A 20132-nucleotide genomic window follows, 5' to 3' on the forward strand; every position below is an offset into this window, starting at 1 on the left:
TTTATGCCATACATAGTGCTGCGTTCTTCCCAAACAATTCGTCCTTAGTTTCATCAGTCCACAAAACATTTTCCCAGTAGCATTGTGGAATGTCAAAGTGGTCTTTGGCAAAGTTCTGGCGTGCAGCAACTTTTGTGTTGGAAAGCAGCAGCTTCCTTTGTGGTGTCCTGCCATGGACACCATGCCTGTTTAATGTTTTCTGTATAGTAGACTCATGAACAGAGATGTTAACAAGTTGCAATGATTCCTTCAAGACTTAAGCTGTCACTCTAGGGTTATTTGTTTTTACTTTATTGAACATTCTGCGGTGTGCCCTTTGAATCCTCTTTGCTTGACAGCCACTTCTAGGGAGAGTAGCCACAGTACTAAATTGTCTCATTTATAGACAGTTTGTCCTACTGTGGACAGATAAAAGTTCCTCGAGATATCTTTGTAACTCTATCCAGCCTCATGCGAAGCAGCAGTTCTTGATCGTAGGTCTTCTGAGATCTCTTTTTTGCGAGGCATGATCCACGTCAGCAGATGCTTCTTGTGAATAGAAAACTGAAAATGTTTGAGTGCTTTTTACAAGTCAAAATAGCTCTAACTCACACCTCCAATCTCATTTAATTAATTGGATGCCAGGTTTGCCAACTCCTGACTCTAATTAGCTTTTGTTGATATCATTAGCCTGAGGCAGGGGTGGGGAACCCTGCTCATGGAGGGCTACTATCCTGCAGATTTTAGCTCCCTCACCTTAAATTGTTTCAAGAAATCCTGGAGACCTTGATTAGTTTGTTTAATTGTAGCTAAACTCTGCAGGACATTGGCCCTCCAAGAGCAAGTTCCCCACCCCTGGCCAAGGGGTTCACATAATGTTTCCAACCTACAATGTGAATATTTGAATGATGTATTCAATATGTACAAGAACAATACAATCATTTGTGTGTTATTAGTTAAAACAGATTGTGTTTGTTCACTATTGTAACTTGGATGAAAATCAAACCACATTTTAAGACAAATTCCTATATAAATGCAGGTAATTCCAAAGGGTTCACATACTTTTCTTACCATTGTAGTAATATATTATCATGGGTATGTTTGCTGCTTAAAATCCTTTTTTTTAATATAAACATTGAAAAAGTTTAATTTATCATTGAATGATAAACTACACAATTAGAAAAAGGTTTTACAAAGATTTACAATCAATTTATGAACCTTTTTTTTATTTCTTTACAGAAAATTGTCTAATTGGACCCAAGTAAGACAAGCAATTAAAAAAGTGGAATAATACACATTTTATTATATCAAATACAAAAACCGTTATCTGCCTGTTTGTGTAGACAACATATAAACCAATAGAAATGTAACCATTTTTGATGGTTTTTAGCAAATTGATAGAAAACATTTAGTCTTCAATTATATGAAAAGGAACCAATTCAGTGAATCCGTGTCTCTAGTATGAATCTATAGTATGTGCAGTACTGAACACCTGAGTTTGATCCCAGAATCACTGGTTAATTTCTGCAAGTTTTGTACAGTTTAAATGTGCTTATCATTATCTACTGATTGGGCTCAAAGTGGAACAGCTTCAGCAAATACAGGCATTTTCTTATCTACTAGAAAACAGTAAAGAACTGTACAGTACAAACACAGTATAATCCAAAGGCAGTATGTCCCCTGAGAAGAAAAACTAAAGTATTTATTGAGTTGTCAAACTTGAGGTTTCTTGAGTCCAAAAATGATGATGACAGTGTTGAATGAGGCAGATTCCATGAGAATGTGAGGATGTTTGGAGAACATGTGTATTAAGACTACAAGCACTATTGTATAAGGTCATACTTCATTTAACATTGAAAAAAAAGAGACCTATATCACAATATACAAGTCTATGCTAAAAGGATTTGAGTAAAGAAAAAGATGTAAAATCTACGATCAGACAAGGAATAGTAGTGATTCCTTAAATGCACCTTCAGTGTGTTTGAGACATATGAAAGAGTCTGTAATATTCTGTGGTTCATATTTAACCAGCAAATGTTTGATTTTGCTATTAGTCAGTTTCATTTTTGCTAATGAGATCCGTTCTGAGTTTCACAATCGAACAACACCCACTTTTCTCCGAAAGCAACGTGTCGGTTGAACAGCAATGTGACGGAGCGTCTACAAACCCTGTGGGAAACAGGTTTTGCAAGCTTGATTGTGCAACATCACCAGTGTATTCCATTGAGGAACTAATAGATGGTTTTTCTTCAGAGCAACAGGTGTGTGAAGGAAGTCCTGAAGCTTGCTGAAGTTCAGTGCTCTGAGAGTGGTCTGAGGTGGGGCAAAGGAAGGCAGACATTGGGCAGTCTGGAGAGGAATATTTGGCCAGTATCTGAAGCTGTTCGGGTCTAAGGGCGGCTTCAGCACAGACCCTCTCATACAGGCCTGAGTAACTCTGCCAGACCTTCCCCTTCATCTGATTCAATTGCATCCTCTCACCTGTCAGCTTCTCTCGTTCACTCCTCTACAGATGAGAGAAATAACATGCAACATTCACTCACACTGGCAAGTCAGACTCTGATGTCAAATTGTGTCTGTTCATTCCAAAGCAGAAAGAGGAAATATAAAATTATGATAAATAGCTGAATACTGTTATTTAATATGAGCACTATGAAACTTTATCCATAAACTGCAGCTGTAGAAAAAAGCTTTTATCCTGAATAAGATATTCAACCAGTGGATATCTCAACTGCTTGAAGAATTATGAAAGAGTGAGTCTCGGGAATCCTGTAAAGATACTTTCACCTCAAAATCAAAAGACAAAAATGTTTTAATTATATTTTGCATAAAGAATATAGTCTATTTTTGGACCTTTGTTTTTTGCATCATCCCAATTAAGCACATTTCACCCCCAAATAATCTGGACATTTCACTTTTGAGCGTTTGAGCGAGCTGTAGGTCAGGAGCTTGAGTTAATGTTCATATCAACCATCAGAATGGGGATAAATGTGATTTCAGTGCTTTCGACTGTGGCATGATTGTTGGTGCTAGACGGGCTGGTTTGAGTATTTCTGCAACTTCTAATCTCCTGGGTTTTTTTTTTTAACACACAACAGTCTCTAATTTACTCAGAATGGTGCCAAAAACATCCAGTGAGTGGCATTTCTATGGATGAAAATGCCTTGTTGATGAGAGAGGTCAACAGAGAATGGTCAGACTGGTCCGAACTAACAAAGTCTACCTACAGTAACCAAAGATAACTACAATTGTGATGAGAAGAACAGAATCTCAGAATGCTATTCTGAGCTGCTGGTTGGCAAAGTTTTGGCAGCACGAGGGGGACCTACACAATATTAGGCAGGTGGTTTTAATGTTGTGGCTGATCGGTATGTGTGCGCGTATATATGTATTAGTTGTACTGCCTTTAATTTAGGTTTCTTTAAATAAATTAATTGTAATACAATTTCAAATTGAAATACAATTATCATTATATTACAGTATTTTAAAATGTACAGTAGTTTACTGTAATAAAGTACAAATTATTCCTGTATTAGTCATGAGAATCTAATGAAAGTCATCACTAAGAATACTTAGCTCCAAAAAAATAATAATAATAATATATATATTCAGACCATTACAGAAAATTAACACAAATAAAAAAAAAAATGTAATGATCCAACAAAAAGTTTTCATTTTCTGTCTTTCATATTTAAGCAAAAATAATAATATATACACACACACACAGAGACACATTTATAATTGTAGAGCGCAATGTAACTGGATTCACCCTGTAAAATTCCCCATGTAGCTCAAAGTTTTTATGCTGAATGATTCAACTAGTTCAAATGGTTCAAATCTCAACGGCTGAAAGGGTTATGTACCGTTATTAACATTTAGGGCCTTGAGGGATCACTGAAACGGAGAAATTTCATTCAAATACCCACCAGTTTCTCGATTTCACACTCCAAGTTATATATGCAGTCAAGTTTCCTCTTGCGGCAGCGTCGAGCTGCAATACGGTTCTTGCTTCGTCTGCGAATGTCGTGCACGACCTCGAGTTGCTCCCGAGTCAAGCACTGTTGCTTCAGCATCTGCTGGAAGTCATTCCTGCTTAAAGACACGATCTGCTGCACAGAGAGCGGCAGTGCAATCTAGAGGAAATAAACGGAAATGCTCAAATACTGCGTATCAACTCCGACGTAAATACGTCGCCTTCTTCCTGCTTAGTCATGTTAGCAGGTCTATTTACATTTGTAACATAATTACGATTATTCAGTGATCAGCAAGCTTGAAAAAGGGTTAATGCTTTAATAAAGGTTCTTATTATGAAAGCCTGCTGACTTTTGACCTCACAACTAGTCTGATAAATTATTAGCAGGTGTGCAAAGTAGAAACTATAAACTGTTACCCATATCAACAGCAAATCCAAAGTCAAGTTCATAGTTTGTCCTTCGTTGTATAGAAGCATGTGTTTGCTAAAGAAGCACTAGCACTGAGTAACAACTTAATGCATGCAGAAATCTACTTAAATGAAACTAAACCTTCTGACATTTATGAATTATTTATTTCATAAATTATTTCACTTGTGCCTTATGAAACATAGATATTTTAGCCATAAATCATAGAAGCTAGTTTTTGCATTGTAACAATATTTTCATGACAATTATGAACCCCCACCACACACATTCTTTCTCATGATTACAGACTATATATTATCTATATTTGAAAGTATTTATGCATCATAGAAGTTGTTGAACTGAATTGTATTTAAAAAAAAAAAAATAAAAAAAAAATGTAAAATTGGATATAACTTTCCACAGATAAGTGATTTTATCACACTAAAATCATGTTAACACACATACTGTTTACATCTTGTGGCTATACTTTTGAAACAGTGAGTATTTTAATGTTTACCAATTGGCCCCATTAACTTCCATTGTAAGTGCCTAACTGTTTACTAGATTTTTGCTTTTTGCATTTCGGGGTGAAATATGACATAGACATTTCTTCCTGAGATTAAATACATAAAAAAAAATAACCAACCAGCCCTCACCTCACATACTCGTTCACTGCTGTAAGACTCACTGTCCCCCTCTGTGTCAAAACTATCAGAGTCCTCCCCTGATTGGTTGGACGGTACGTATGGACTCCCCTGTGACATAGATCCACCCTCCCCATCATGTAGTTGAGCACCCACTGCACCAAAATCCTGCAGGAAGGGACACTCCTCAGCGTTGGGATCCAGATGCCAGCTCTTCAGACAATTGAAGTTTGAGGGTTTCCCCACCAAGCCCAAGCCAGACGGAGATCCCTGGATGGGACAAAAATCTGGCCAGAAAGTGAGCTGTCTGGCCACCTCTATTTCCTCTTTACTTCTCAGGGTGTTGCTTTGGTCAGGAAAGCAATTCTCCATGTCACTTTTACACCTAACAGTGCTTTCAGCATCATTCATTTCTGAGCAAAAGGGCATGTCCTGTTTAGCAGAGACTTCTGAGACACAAATGGACTGTGTTGACTTGCTACAGTCTTGTAATAATGGCTGGCCCATGCAAGGACTGCAAGGACCACAAATAGATGGAGCACAATATTTTGACAGTAGCGAATCTTCATCTTCATTGAGAGATGTTTTACTGCATTTTGAGATCTCCTTGATGTATTCATTGCTTGAGTAGGGAAAGCAGACTAGGGAACAGTTATCATCCGTCTTCTCGAGGGAAACAGGGGATGTTTCCAAGCCACAGACATCCAGACAGGATCGCTCCTTCCCACAAGCTATTTGAAACTTCCGGTACTTTGGGCATAGGAGGGAGTAGTCTATGTTATTCTCACTTTGAACATTGTGACAGCTTCCTGGTGCATCCTCAATGGGTGCAGAGGATGGGCAAGTTGGTTCCTTTTCTTTGAACTGAAACTGTGAGGGTTGAAGTAAAGATTTGCCATCATCATTGACGTCCTCTTTGTTAATCAGGCTCAACTCAGTGTCTCGTGATCTGCAGCATTTGGTCTTGCAGCATTGCTTCCTCGGGACTGTTGAAGCACTTCTGCTGCTGTCAAAAAACTTAGGGAGAAGGAAGTCAAAGCAGGCTTTGTCCAAGTTCTTGAAGCCAAGGACAGAAGCACAGTTACGAATTTCCAGCACATTCTCTTTGGTAAAGATGAGTTTTGAGGTGTAGGCAAACTCCAATAAGGGTTCAAATCCCTCTGCAGTCACCTAACAAAAAAAAAAAAAAAAAAAAAGATTTACATCAAATGAATCCTATGTATCCCATATGCATTTACATTCATACATCCCATTTCCTTTAAGCAGTTAAGGACAAAATATTTCAGCCACGGTTAAACTACAAGTTTGTCCAGATATATTCCAGAACAGCCATCTCAGATCTGTGTTTATGTTGTTACCTCATCGGGGAGGTTGATGACAAGGCCTTGAGGTGTTGTATGACTGGACACCCGGGCGCTAAAAAAAACACTGCAGGAGGCCAGAACTGCACAGTGGGCCCGGAAACTCTGGTTTTCCACCACAACAGTCACATCGCAGAGAAGATCTTTCTTCCTCTGCTCATTTAGACATTGGAGAACATGGGAACTGTGCACAGATGACTGGAAGGTGAACTTTGAGGACTTCAAGCTCTTCATTGACATGTTGAGTTAATCTGTATCATAAAAACATACAAAAATGATATACATGTGCTCATTTAGAAAATTGTCTAATGTATCCAAACATGATTCATTTCAAACAGTTCGCAGTGTGACATTTTGTCTATGTAACTCGTTTATTTGTCATATGTAGAAGGCATTAGGGTTCCTACAGTTCTGAGTATTTACTTTTTTAGATGCTTGTTTGTTGTGATTACTGGATAAGGATTTTATACTAATAATATATATATATAGTATAAAGAGACTGTACAAAGACATGAAACCCAAACAAAAATCTACATTCACTATAGAAATTAAGATTGTTTGTTTACATGACATTTTAAGGCCCGAAACTTACAAAATAATGTAAAAAAATTAAATAGATACTTTACTACAGTTATTGTTACTGCTTCTGCTAGAATACATTAATAGAAGATCTAGCCCTTTCAAAAGGTGTAAGAAGCTTTCAGAATTTTTTTTTTCTTTTTAATGACAGAGGTGGCTAAAACCAAATGACAACACATTTACTGATGTAAACAATAACTATAACTGTAACTGTAGTATTTTTGTGGGAACTATGGTTACCATGGTAAATATAAGGGATTAAGAAAGAGAAGAAAAAAAAACACGCCTTATATTGCATTTTTCTAGGTATTTTTGTTTACCTGGTGTGAGTGGGTACAAATATTACACATTCTCACTCTACATTAAAGGAATATCCAGGTTCAATCGACAAAATTCGACTTGTCCCTCCTTTTCTTTAAAAAAATTAAATAAAAATTGAGGCAAGGCACTTTCAATGGAAGTGAATGGGGCCATTTTTGGAGTGTTTAAATGGGAAAATGTGAAGCATAAAAGTTCATAAAAGCACTTAAATTAATTATATTAAAACTTGTGTATTATTTGAGCTGTTAAGTTTACAGTAAAAAGGTTATTTGAAACAGTATTTCAATGATTGGTCCCATTCACTTTCATTGCAAGTGCCTCACTGTAACCCAGATAGATTAGGGTGGGGGTGGGACGTAACGGTCAAAGACGTCTGTACAGCTCGAGTTTACATAGCAAAACAAGTGAAAAACAGAGCAAAAATACGTGTTTATGAAAAGCCGTAAGAACACGTGTCCTTACCAAAGGAAGCTCCTTATCTCTACCGTGTACAGAGAATTTGACCAAGTCATGTCGTGTGTGTCGCAACAGTGCGCGCTCACTGCTGACTCATTAGGTTTTGCTGATAAAGGATGAGCTAGCATTTTCCCCGCCTGTCTCTTTTCCACTGAACTCCTCGAATTTCCAAGGAAGTGACGGGCAAGTTGCTCTATTCAGATGGACTGGAGTAATGTGCTGTTGTTAAACGACAACTCATTAATCCGCATCGCTAAAATGGTATTGGCTAAAACAACAGACGCACAGTACAAAACAATACAAATATCAAAGTCGAACGCTTGTTCGGAGACGTAAAACAATGTGTAGTGTTAATGTTAAAGTATTCCCGCTTATATAGGCGATTCCATCAACACATCCATATGGCTGAAAAGAACAACACCATAGAAGCCTGTCGCTGCATTGTTACATTTAAAAAAAAATTTTTTTAAAGTAAAGTTTTTCTGTAAAGTTCAAAGATCTCTAGTTTTGTCTTTTTGTCGTCCTCGACATATCTATAAATATTAAACGATAAACCCAATCGTCTCTGTAATACAGCCTACTCACCTGACATATCACTGGAGAGTGAGAGTAAAAGTTGGATTTGTTACTACATACTAACTCGGATTGCTTTAAGCGCTCACTTGTAACTATGTGAACAAGGAGGCGCTTGTGTTTCGCTCTGGCATCATGTCATGTGACTACTGCCAAATTGTGTTAGTCCCGCCTTCTCTAACATGGCCCTGTTTTCATTGGCCCTCGGTCTTGTCAATCACAAATGTCACTGCTTCCTTATTTTTCACCCTCAACCCATTTCTAACATGTTGACACGTTAAAAATTTGAAACGAAAAATCATGTACAGAAACAGAATAAAGCATGCCAGATGATCTTAAATCATTTTAATTAAATGTTTTATTGTCCTGCTGCTTAATTGGTAGAGAATGGTAAAGCCAACGCTTGCAAGGCAAAGGTCATGGGTTCGATTCCTTGGTATATGGACGGATTATATGCAAACCCCAAATTCACTGTTTAATATCACTTTGTAGCCTATTTGTATAAGTTTGCCAAATGCCTAAATGTATATGAAAAGGGAAACTAAGCTTGAACAAACTAAACCCCTTTCTGAAGAACGCAAATTTACCTGCTATTAAACTGAATGGAGAACATACATTAGGAACTACAAATGTACTGGTATTTCAGCTGTGTGTGGGATGGGGATGACAGCCATTTATATTTTTGAAGGGTTTCACAATCCTAAAATGAGCAGACCACATTTCGAAATGCAAGTTCCCTATTACTGAGTGACTAAACAATGGAATGTAGTCATACATCTATTGCCACCTGCCTTGAACTTGAATAGCTGTACGGAAATGTAATTCATTAATTCCTTGTTTATGCAACAGAGAGACAAAAGTAAAATCTTTTTGTAAGAGTCAATTTACTCTTTGTCAGCAAAGTGATTTGAATGTAAAACTGACACCATTTCAAATGTTCAGTAGGCAGAGAAACACATAAGTCCTCACACACGCCCTTCCAAAGGAAAAAGTGCTATATAGTGTACTGTAGCCTTTTCAGAATACTGTGTCAGACAAATATTGGTGATCTCTTAGGTCAACAACTAAAAATAACATGAAGTCTGAGCTAAAAAAAAAAAAAAAAGGCCCTCAAGGACCCATATTAGCTTAACATATATTGCATATACATTAAGTGTTCAGTCTAAGAATGCTGATTCAAGAGCAGTGTTTCAATTCAGTACATCATAATATAACTACTGAAAAATCACTGAGATGTTATAAGTAGGAGGAGAGTAGGGATTCAGAATACTGATGTCAAAGGTCACGAGGAGCCCTGTCTCTTTTGACTGATCACCCGGAGATTTTCAAGCTGCTGGGCGTGTTCGCTGTGAGCCGAGATCAGATTCCGGTTTTCCTCCGCAAGTATCCTGTATTCCTCCTCCAGCTGTGCGCCCTCCATCGCCACCTTTTCATCTTCTAATATCTCTGCAATGAGTTCTTTCCTATGTACAACACAAAAAGCAGGGTAATAGCATGATAGAGCAATACATTTTCACACTTCACCATCTGTTATTGCATCATCTTTTTAACGGCACATGATCAGATTTAATGTAATAATGATTGAAAGGATATGTGTCAAAATAACACATGACATGTGGCTTGGGTGTCCATGCCCAAAGCTATTTTAAAGGAAGTAAAACTGTCAATGTTATGTAGCACCAGGAGACGATACAGAGCTGTTCCACTAGTTCAGGATCAAATCTAGATGTGTGCTATGAACCAAAATGGCATTGTGCCATGAAGCAGGTGATCTCCTCTATGCATGGCCTTTAGACCAAGTCTTTCATAAATAATGTTGTATATGTTTATAATCTTATGATAAATAGAAATAAAAAAATAAACAAAATCTGTTTCCGTTTCACTCTATCTCCCTCCAAAATATCTTATTTTATTCCACTAGATGGCAGCAAGTACTAGAATTCCCATGAAACATGAAAACATCATCCCAATGGTGAAGTACGGTGGAGGGAGCATCATGATTTTGGGGCTGCTTTGCTGCTTCAGGCCTGTACCAAAAAATGAACTCCCAAGTTGATCAAGATGCTTCGTCCGGTTCTCACCTCCTCCTTTTCTCTGTTACTCCATTAAATTGGTGACGAAACCCGGGAACGAGGAAGGATGCACCATAGTAGAGTCTGTGGCACTACATCCACCCCAAAGGACCGCCTAGAACAGGAAAACTGCTGCCAGGGGCGGAGGAGTTTTCCTGTTCACCAAAATGTTGCCTCCAGGGGCCGGAGGTCTGCCTCCGATCCACCCGGGGGGTTGTCATCCACTAGAGGGTGGAGGAGTGACCGAGGACCAGGCTATACTCTGGATATCAGAGAACCAGCAAGTAAAAAAAAAAAATTCTCTCCTCTCACTCCTCTCACTCTCCCGCTGTCGCTCCGTGTTGGCCTTTCCCTCTCTCTTTTTTTTATTGACCCAGCAAAGGCTGGTGCTGGATCATAAAGCACACATTTGATTTACAGTATATTCCTAAATATACACTTCTCAGTATATCTGAGACATTTAATTTGTTTTACTCTCTTGTTAAAAAAAGACAATAAAAAGAGAACAAACACTGGAAATTTACAGGTGACAATTAGATGTCAAGAAAGTCCTTGTGTTTCCCTCTATAAATAAACGTAATGCTCTTTATACAAGGTATCCCAGGTAATTAAAATATCAATGAGTAAACCTACATTAATATTCTCTATGTACAGGATCTCTCTTCCTTTCAAATTTGGTCTGATAATCCTCAAATTGTCTAAAACATACAACACAATCTTATATATATATATATATATATATATATATATATATATATATATATATAATGTTTAAAGCAAATTAAAGTGGCTAATTGAAAAGCATACATAACGCAAACAATAAACATCCCAAAAATATCCCAACGCTCATGCGAAGGATAACCTTTGAATATGCACTTTCATTTTCAAAGTGTGGTTTTGCTATGTGAATGTAAAAAAAAAAAAAGTCTTGCATACCACAGTAAAGTATGTACGGTCTTGTCATGATTACATAGACAGTAGACCAGCATGACATTTAAGAAAACTGTCATAAAGTAACAGACAAACAGAGTTTTGATCAGTTTTCATTTTTGATCACTATTCATTCTTACACAAAAATACATGTACTGAGATTGTTTTGAGTGGTGTTTATTACTAGTGCTTACTTTCTGTCTTCTAGCCTGGCGATTTCATGTTTGACTTGGTTGAACTCATTGGCCATCTTGCAGTGGTCTTTGTACAATTCTACAGACTCCTTTAGAGACCGACATGGAGGCACCGGCTGTTAGAGGGAGGGAAACAGAAGATCACATTATTAGATAACATTATAGGCTATATTAATGAAACCAACAGTGTTTTATTGACACTAATACCTAATAAATATGACATAAACCGCAAAGGTCATTGTCAAACTAAAAGGCTATAAGAGTGATTGAAAATTAATTTAGGAACAATTTCTCTGTGATTTTATATTTAGATTGTAGTATACATTCTGGAATATACACAAAAACATTGTTTAACCTGACATAAGGGGTTTTAATAAACAGATGGAACGCAATATGTGGAAGCAGTTCTTGACTTTTTATTCCTTTTGTGTTAGGAACTTCTGCTTTCACGATGACTCGCCACGCCGTCCTTTAAAATATCCTCCCCAAAACAAACCGCTTCAACTTTTCCCTGTTTTTCCCCTCACCTCATAAACCATGTGTATGTGTGTCAAACCAATGTTCTTTCAGATAAGACGATGTCCAATTGCATAAAAGGACATTTTTGTGGGAAGGTTCCTTTAAATGCCAGCCCTTTTTTTAGTATGTTAAAAAGCAGCACTGATCTGGAGTTTTTATTATGGAGTTTAAACACCATTTGGTACGTGTAATTAATATGTGTAACACCCTGCTCCTCGAACCCTCCACTCACTCTTGGTATTTCTGGCATTCAAATTGAACATTAGCTCTTTTTTGCCTCTGCGGTTTTTTTTCAACACACCTTTCACAATATGACGCAAACCCCGTAAAGTCAAAGATCAGCCAAAAATGTATATTCTATCAGCATTTATTCACCCTCATGTTGTTCCAAACACTTATGACTTTCCTTATTAGGAGGCAAGATGATCAACCATAATGACCATCTATGACCTGCTAAAAACCATGTAAAACCAGTGACCAGTGGTGAAACTAATATTGTACTAGTAACCATGAGTGTAGTAACCATGTTGTTGTCATTTTCTGGCATAAACTATGGTTTGGATTAAATTAACGTCTTGGTTATGACTGTAAAAGGTCACGAGGCACTTCGTCAATAGCTGCCACTATGGGAACTCCTCTCAGGAGTGACGATCTCTTAAGTTCTTTAAAATCACGCCAATCTATTGGCAGATGGAGTTTGATGCACCGTCTCTGATGCGCACGTCATCGGGGGCATATAAACAGGAGCACAGCTTGATTTAATCAGGATTTCCGAATGCATGGAAGAGAGCACATCTCTCGGTTCCTTAATATTGAGGAATTAGTAGATTGGCTTGCGTACACAGCGCCTCGTTCCCGTCTTTCAGGGAACCAAGGTAACATTCAAGGAGACATCTCCTTTCAAGTTGGTCACATGACACTGCGTCAGTATCTAATGCTATGCAAACCATCTACCACAGCTCCGAGCTAGTGATTCACATGCACAAGGCAACACCTACTAGCCAATAGGACAGTGATAGGCATCCAGAGCATGGTTGATGTGTTCGCCAGAGGTGGGGGAATCAAGTTCCATGACTTGACTCAGTCACAAATTTAAGGACTTGTGACTTGCTTGACTAAATTAAGAAAATTACTTGACTTTGACATGAGAACCAGTGACTCGACAATGACTTGAATTTTTTTTACTATTATTATTTTCAATAACTTATTATAAACAGTAACGAAATGTGTTTAAAAAGATATTGTGACCAATTAATTAATGTGCAAAAATATAAGCCCATCAGCATCACTGATCTGCATCTGTGCAGTTAATGCTTCGCTCACAATTCGCCAAAATGACAGATGATTGTCGAGTTCCCAAAATAATCTCCTTTGGATATAAAGATTTAGAATTGGACCGTGTGAATAATTAAAAAAAAAAAAAGTATGAAAATATGCAACGCAAAAATATTGATACAACCACCACAACCTCGAATTTCATCAGACATTTAAAAAAAAACACAAAAAAGTTAAGTAAATCGTTTCATTATCATTAAATTATTCATAAAGATTAATATGTAAAATTACTATTCAAATGTTTGAGTGTTGTCAGATTTTAAAAGGTTTCAGAGATTGTCACTCCTGATAGGAGTTCCCATAGCGTCAGCTACTGATGTAGCGGCAAAATTATCATCTCAAAAGGGAACCACGGTTTTACTATAGTAATACTGTTCAGCTACAGTTACTGTAGAAAACCCATGGTTCATTTTAACAAGGGCTAATTATGGCTTTACTCAGTGGCAGTGAGTCTCTTTGTGGGGCCCTAGGTGAAATCATAAAAATGGACCCCTGGTGTGAAAATTGTCATATCTGACAAAAACCCAGACTGATTGAGTGACAGGAACTTGACAGTACACCCCCTCCCCCATAATGGGACCATCAAACAATATACAAGACAGACAAGCGAGCACTAACATAAAGCAGAACACACAACAGAAAGGGAGGGAAGGGAATGAAACCAGGGAGAGAACGTAAGGAAAGAAGTGGGGTCCGGCAGTCTGGGGGGAGGCCTCAGGGCGAAGGTAGGGTCTGACAGCCTGGGAGGAGGCCTCGGGGCAAAGGAAGGGTCTAGCGGCCTGGGAGGAGGCCTCATGGCAGAGGTGGGGTCTAGTGGCCTGGGAGGAGGCCTCAGGGCAGAGGCAGGGTCTGCCGGTTTGGGAGGTGGCCTCAGGGCAGAGGTGGGGTCTGGCGGGCTGGGAGGCAGCTTCAGGGCAGAGGGGACAGAGTACTGGGGAGCGACCACTTGACAAGGGTCAGAGGACTGGGCGGTGGCCGCTGGACAGGGGTGCTATGTGGCCTTGAGAATTGGCAGAGACTGGGGAATGGCCTCCGTAGCTGTGAGAACTAGCAGGGAAGGGGGAATGGCCTCAGTGGCCGTGGGCACTGGCAGTGACATGGAAATTACCTCCTTGGTCGTAAGCACTGGCAGTGACAGGGGAAAAGTCTTCGTGGGTGTGAGCACAGGCAATGATAGGGTAACAGCCTTGCTGGTCAGGAGTTCCACTGTTCTTGGAACGACCATCATGACGGTGATCGCTGGCTCTGGGACGGATGAGGATTCAGATGCCGGCTCTGGGACGGACGAGGATTCAGATGCCGGCTCTGGGACGGACGAGGATTCAGATGCCGGCTCTGGGACGGACGAGGATTCAGATGCCGGCTCTGGGACGGACGAGGATTCAGATGCCGGCTCTGGGACGGACGAGGCTTCAAGAACTGGCTCGTTGACCATAGCAGGCTTGGGTTCTGGCTCATTGGCCATGGCAGGTGTGGGCGCTGACTCGTTGCCCATGGCAGGCACGGGCGCTGGCTCAGGTGTGGGTTCGGAGTTCAGAGTTCGGCCACACACACACACCTGACATGAAGACAGCTTGCGACCCGGGCCCGCACCTGCGTTCACAAGAGACAGACAAACTATTGACTCGAGTGCATGCTGCCAACATGACATAAGCGTGATGCACCCACGTCAATAACAGACAGACTTGGAGCACGATTGTCCAGACCTCGAAACAGACCGAAACCAAACCAGACAGGAAGTCAGGATCCAGATATCATGCTCCGGACATGAAATGAGACAGACCAAAGAGCGCACGGCAGGGAATACAACCGAAACCCAATACAACTCAAAATCTAAAATAGCCACAAAGCAATATTTTTCATACCTTATTGCCTGTTTTGCTGTCAGGCGTGTGAGCATTATTCAGCAAGGTGCAATCTGTGTCTATCAAACACTCAAGTACCCCGCAATGCTTTGCGGTTTGAATGCATTATGCAAATCACTGTGTACAACTCATAGAATTTTTTTACTGTTTGATGATTTTATGTACACTGCTGTTATTTTATTTGTTGTAACTAGATATTTTTTTGACTTTTTGTGATTATTCAGAGCTCATTTTATAACTAATAAGATGTTTTTAGTTTTTACCATCATTGCGATTTGTATGTTAAATGATCAGGTTAATGCGTTTTGCATTTTTTTCTGAGGGTGAACGCTACAAAACCATTGGACTGTGGAGAATTTCAAAACAGAAGTCATCAATGTTTCTTAATCTTATGACTTGTACATTTACATTGCACATATTCCAGGGCCCTCCGAGGCATGTTTGGGACCTAGGCAGTTGCCTGTTTCAACTGTAGGACAGGCTGGCCCTGGTTTTACTACAGTAATCAAAGTTGAACTATATTTACTATAGTTAATCCATGGAAACTTTGGTGGTTACTATGATATTACTTCAAATACCACATTTTAGCTATGGTTGCGAGGGAACTCAAAACTATTTAAGAAAATAAATTCCCTCCCTGTCCTCTAAGGGGCTCAGTGCAAGTGTACAAGAGGCTATGTTGACATTATTAATAAACTTTACCTGCAGACGTTGCTCAAGGTCAAGGAAAGCTGGAAGGGGATCCTCTGCATCTTTCAACTCTGAGAGGAAAAGAAAGCCAGATCAGCATGTCTGGTATGAGCATGCAAGTAATGTTAGAGATCTTCACTGCAAGGCCTCAGAAGTGGCATCCACCTCCATCTAATCAGCTAAGTCATACCACAGCTCACATGGCACCGCAATGACGTCACCGTATATGCAGTCTGTTGTAATATTAGGTGTTTATGCTGATCTTGGTCCTACTAGGTAAACATCACCCAAGAAACTGGTCTCAGTTCAATGGTAAAAGCCAAATTTATCTGGCACCCGTTTGACCATGGACTCTTAATCCTAAATGGACATACTGAAAGTAAGTATCTCCCAAATTCTTCACAAGTACTTGTCTTTAACGAGCGCGCAGACAGACAACTTGTCTGCATTGATTCCCGCCATGCAAGCTGTGTCCAAGTGGGGCTCACTCACTCATGCTGGGAATCCTCTGATGCAACCAGCTAAAACAGGGCTGTTTACTGTCCTGCATCTGCCAGGAGGCCAATTAAAAGTTATATATACATGAAATTTGCACATAGGTCTTATCGTAAACCTGATATAGCCATTACTCACATTAAGAAGCTTGCATAATTCCCGCAGAATGTGGCCGGGTGGAGGTGAACATGACAATTTCATGTCTTTGTGGCTGATTGAATCAGTGACTGTTCGTTACACAAGATTGGGCTACACTGTTTGTTAGACAATATGAACAAGCAGTAAACTATGAGATAGAGGGCATACCCTACCTAAGAAGAAAAAAGTGCAAATATGAATTAGGTTCTATATGCTCTGCTGAAACAAAAAGCAAAAGGCTCTTAACAGAACTATTTTAGAGGAATCTTTTTCCATTACAAAGAACCTTTTGTGCAATGAGAAGGTTTCATGGATGTTAAAGGAATATTCAGTGTTCAATACAAGTTAAGTTTAGTCGACAGCATTTGCGGCATAGTGTTGATTATGACAAAACTTAATATAGATTCATCCCTCCTTTTAATATATATATATATATATTTTTTTTTTATATTTATCCCATTTTGTCCCAATTTGGAAAGCCCAATTCCCACTATTTAGTAGGTCCTCGTGATGGCAGATTTACTCACATCAATCCGGGTGGTGGAGGAAAAGTCTCATTTGCCTCCACTTCTGAGACCGTCAATCCACTCATTTTATCATGTGTCCCGTCGTGCATGGCACAGCGGAGACTCCGCATGTGGAGGCTCATGCTATTCTCCATGATCCATGCACAACTTACCACGTGCCCCATTGAGAGTGAGAACCACTAATCGCGACCACGAGGAGGTTACCTCATGTGACTCAACCCTCCCTAACAACCGGGCCAATTTGGTTGCTCAGCAGACCTGGCTGGAGTCGCTCAGCACACCCTTCGAACTCGTGACTCCAGGGGTGGTAGTTAGCGTCAAGCATTTAGCAGAGTCTGCATTGTACCTTTGTGAGAGGTACGTCAAAGCAGCAGCGAAGGGTGAAGTAATAAATGCTTTTAAATTTAGGCCTGTGTTCTAAAAGCAAATTAGTGAATCATGCAGCAGCGAGGTATTAAAAAGGAAACCCGATGCTGCAATGTCCAGGCAGCAGCTGCCATCAAAGCATTTGCCTGAATAGCTGTAAAACACTTTGACAGCACTGTTGACTTTGTGGCTAAATAGACATTTTGTTTTTAAGATGCCAGAGATCAACTAAAATAGAGGGGACACCTGTTTCTCTGAAAAGGATGGCAAAAGTTAAATGGATCCAACATGAGTGGCTTGGGATGGGTTTTACTTGTTGCCATTTTAGAAGTCACTCATCATATGGACTGTGCACAGAGTTGGGGGACGCAGCTCTATTTTAGTCTCTCAATCACAGTCTCTTTGTCACAACCATGTAAACATCTACCATACTGATTCCTGTCTTGATAAATTACCTGAGGATTCGTCGAGGCTGAAAGCGATTTGTACTTCAGGTTTATCTGCAGAGACTCGTCTAGTTGAGGTGATCATTTATTCCTGGAAGAAGAGCAGACACAGATAAAACTGCAATGTATGCAAACCTTATTTTTGCCTTATCTCAGAAGTATGAGGTCATCAACCAACTTTCAGGGGCATGACAAGGTTTCATCATGTGCCCAGAGTTACACCAGGGGTTAAACAATTGCAGATAAACCCTCTCCCAGCCAGAGACTGACATCATACTTCTATAGGGGCTGCATAGTGTCTCTGCAATAATCAGTGTTACTTAAAATATGAGGTCTTATTAACGTGCATATGGAAATACCTATACAAGTGATAAGGTATTTTATAAGAAATTAGTTCTAACATATTTAATGAATCATCTCATATTTATTTCTGACAGTTTGATGAACAAAAACTGCACATTACACAAGACAAGGTCCGATGTTATACATGCTTTGTGTTAATTTTGTGGAACAAGGCTGCAAACGTAAACTGTACAATTCTGGAACTTTACAGTATTATTGTAGAATGTGTTGAATATTAAGAATATTGAACAGAATAAAAATTGTACCTGCCAGTAGAAACGTAAATAAAGAAAACTCCCAAACAGAAAAGCTTTAAGAGTCGCTAAAGACGCTCCATTGAGACTTGTAGATCTTCAGTGCCGCGTTTATAAAACGTCTCGAATTGATAAAGTATCGCATTTAAGCAATCTTAATCCGCGTAATGTACACAAAGAAACCAAAAGTACGTTCACAAAACACCAAAGTCAAAGTCATGACAGCTCTTCACGAGTCTTCAGAGTGCCACTCTGATTGTGTGCCAGCCGGACGCCAATTAAATGGCATTCATGGCATGACTTTACACAAGAACAATGTTCATCTCTCCAATCAGCTTTGAGTGACACGGACATTATAACGTCAACAGAGCTAGTTTTATTTTTATAGTCATTTTTTTCCTTTTTTGTTTTCCATCCTGTCTATAGATATATGTTGTGATTGTTAGTATTGTTTTAAGATATCAAAAACATATTTATTGCATGATACAAATGGCAAAAGTGTCACGGTTTCTTAAAAATAAAATAATATAAAAAATACATAAAATAAATAGATTGAATAGAACTTAAAAATAGAAATTAAAATTAAATGAATGTCATTTTTGTATCCATCCATCCATCCATCGTCAACCGCTTATCCTGTGTACAGGGTCGCGGGGGGCTGGAGTCTATCCCAGCTAACATTGGGCGAAAGGCGGGGGACACCCTGGACAGGTCGCCAGTCCATCGCAGGGCCATCAATAATATATTAAATATAATTTTAATTTTAATTAATTCAATATAATATAATATACCTTATAATAACAAATTAATTAATTATCTATATATTTAATATATATTACATTATAATTAGATATAATAAATAATAATAATTACAATTATAATAATTATTATATAATAATATAATTATTATAATTAGATATAAATCAACAATTATACATAGGCTAATATATAATTATAATAAAAATAATAATTGTATTAATTTATAGGTCTATGAGCCTCAAGACCTCATTATAACAAATTCAGATGTCTTGCTCTTTTCATTATTATTTAAGTACATTTAGCAAATAACCAATTTTTACTGTAGCAAGAAATACATTTTAAGAAATGTGTGTTTATAAATGTTAAATCTCAAACTTTTTATTGAACATAAAAACTGAACAATAAGAAGCAACAATAATAAGCATCGCAAAAGCTACAGTAAGACAATGTCAAAAACAGTTTAATAATAGTTACTTAAACATTGTTGATTTAAGTGAATGTATTAAAGAGTGTAATCTGATTACAAAATAATTTGTTAAATGAATCTAATTACTTTTAAGAAGGGGGAAATTAGTGTATTATATTACATTTTATTTTTGTAATCAGATTACTGTTACTGATTTTAAGGTAGTTACTTTTTAATTACTCAGGTTACAGAGATTTCTCAAATAATATTTATGTAATACATTTTTAAAATACTAATTCCCATGTTCATATGTAGCCTACCTCTGTTTGTGTTTCCTCTATCAACAATGAACAACAATTATTTTGAATTTGTTGCATTCTAATGTGTTTTAGAGAGTAACTTAAAAGTAATTATTGTGATTATGTTTTCAATAAAGTAATCAGTGAAGTTTATTACAATTTTCGAGAAATTATTAGTAATGTGATGGTAAAATTACATTAAA

At 38.4% G+C, this 20132-nt stretch overlaps 2 protein-coding genes across 2 annotated transcripts; both read right to left on the reverse strand.

Moving 5' to 3' along the window:
* Positions 1 to 1267: 1267 nt before the first annotated feature.
* On the reverse strand, positions 1268 to 8410 carry LOC127636727 (transcription regulator protein BACH1-like). The gene is made up of 5 exons (XM_052117421.1): positions 8305 to 8410; positions 6361 to 6614; positions 5015 to 6172; positions 3906 to 4112; positions 1268 to 2485 (listed from the first exon to the last, which is right to left on the reverse strand). The coding sequence occupies exons 2-5, from the start codon at positions 6601 to 6603 to the stop codon at positions 2030 to 2032; spliced, it is 2064 nt and encodes a 687-aa protein (XP_051973381.1). The 5' UTR covers positions 6604 to 6614; positions 8305 to 8410; the 3' UTR covers positions 1268 to 2029.
* A 251-nt stretch (positions 8411 to 8661) lies between these two features.
* Positions 8662 to 18726, reverse strand: LOC127636736 (MAP3K7 C-terminal-like protein). The gene is made up of 5 exons (XM_052117431.1): positions 18478 to 18726; positions 17879 to 17960; positions 15910 to 15968; positions 11489 to 11604; positions 8662 to 9755 (listed from the first exon to the last, which is right to left on the reverse strand). Exons 2-5 carry the CDS (start codon positions 17952 to 17954, stop codon positions 9575 to 9577), a joined length of 432 nt encoding a protein of 143 aa, XP_051973391.1. The 5' UTR covers positions 17955 to 17960; positions 18478 to 18726; the 3' UTR covers positions 8662 to 9574.
* Between the last annotated feature and the right edge of the window lie 1406 nt (positions 18727 to 20132).

Source organism: Xyrauchen texanus, chromosome 44 (assembly GCF_025860055.1).
Source record: "Xyrauchen texanus isolate HMW12.3.18 chromosome 44, RBS_HiC_50CHRs, whole genome shotgun sequence".
Lineage (NCBI taxonomy): Eukaryota > Metazoa > Chordata > Actinopteri > Cypriniformes > Catostomidae > Xyrauchen > Xyrauchen texanus.

What these genes read in the sequence shown, in the direction of transcription:
- LOC127636736 (XM_052117431.1), bottom strand. Translation starts at nt 17,954, where the DNA reads ATGATCACCTCAACTAGACGAGTCTCTGCAGATAAACCTGAAGTACAA. An exon ending in ACCTTGAGCAACGTCTGCAG is followed by an intron (nt 11,605 to 15,909) that starts GTAAAGTTTATT and finishes TCCCTCTAACAG; the next exon opens with CCGGTGCCTCCATGTCGGTC. An exon ending in GCCAGGCTAGAAGACAGAAA is followed by an intron (nt 9,756 to 11,488) that starts GTAAGCACTAGT and finishes TGTTGTACATAG; the next exon opens with GAAAGAACTCATTGCAGAGA.
- LOC127636727 (XM_052117421.1), bottom strand. Translation starts at nt 6,603, where the DNA reads ATGTCAATGAAGAGCTTGAAGTCCTCAAAGTTCACCTTCCAGTCATCT. An exon ending in TCATCAACCTCCCCGATGAG is followed by an intron (nt 6,173 to 6,360) that starts GTAACAACATAA and finishes TTTTTTTGTTAG; the next exon opens with GTGACTGCAGAGGGATTTGA. An exon ending in AGTGTGAAATCGAGAAACTG is followed by an intron (nt 2,486 to 3,905) that starts GTGGGTATTTGA and finishes TCTCATCTGTAG; the next exon opens with AGGAGTGAACGAGAGAAGCT.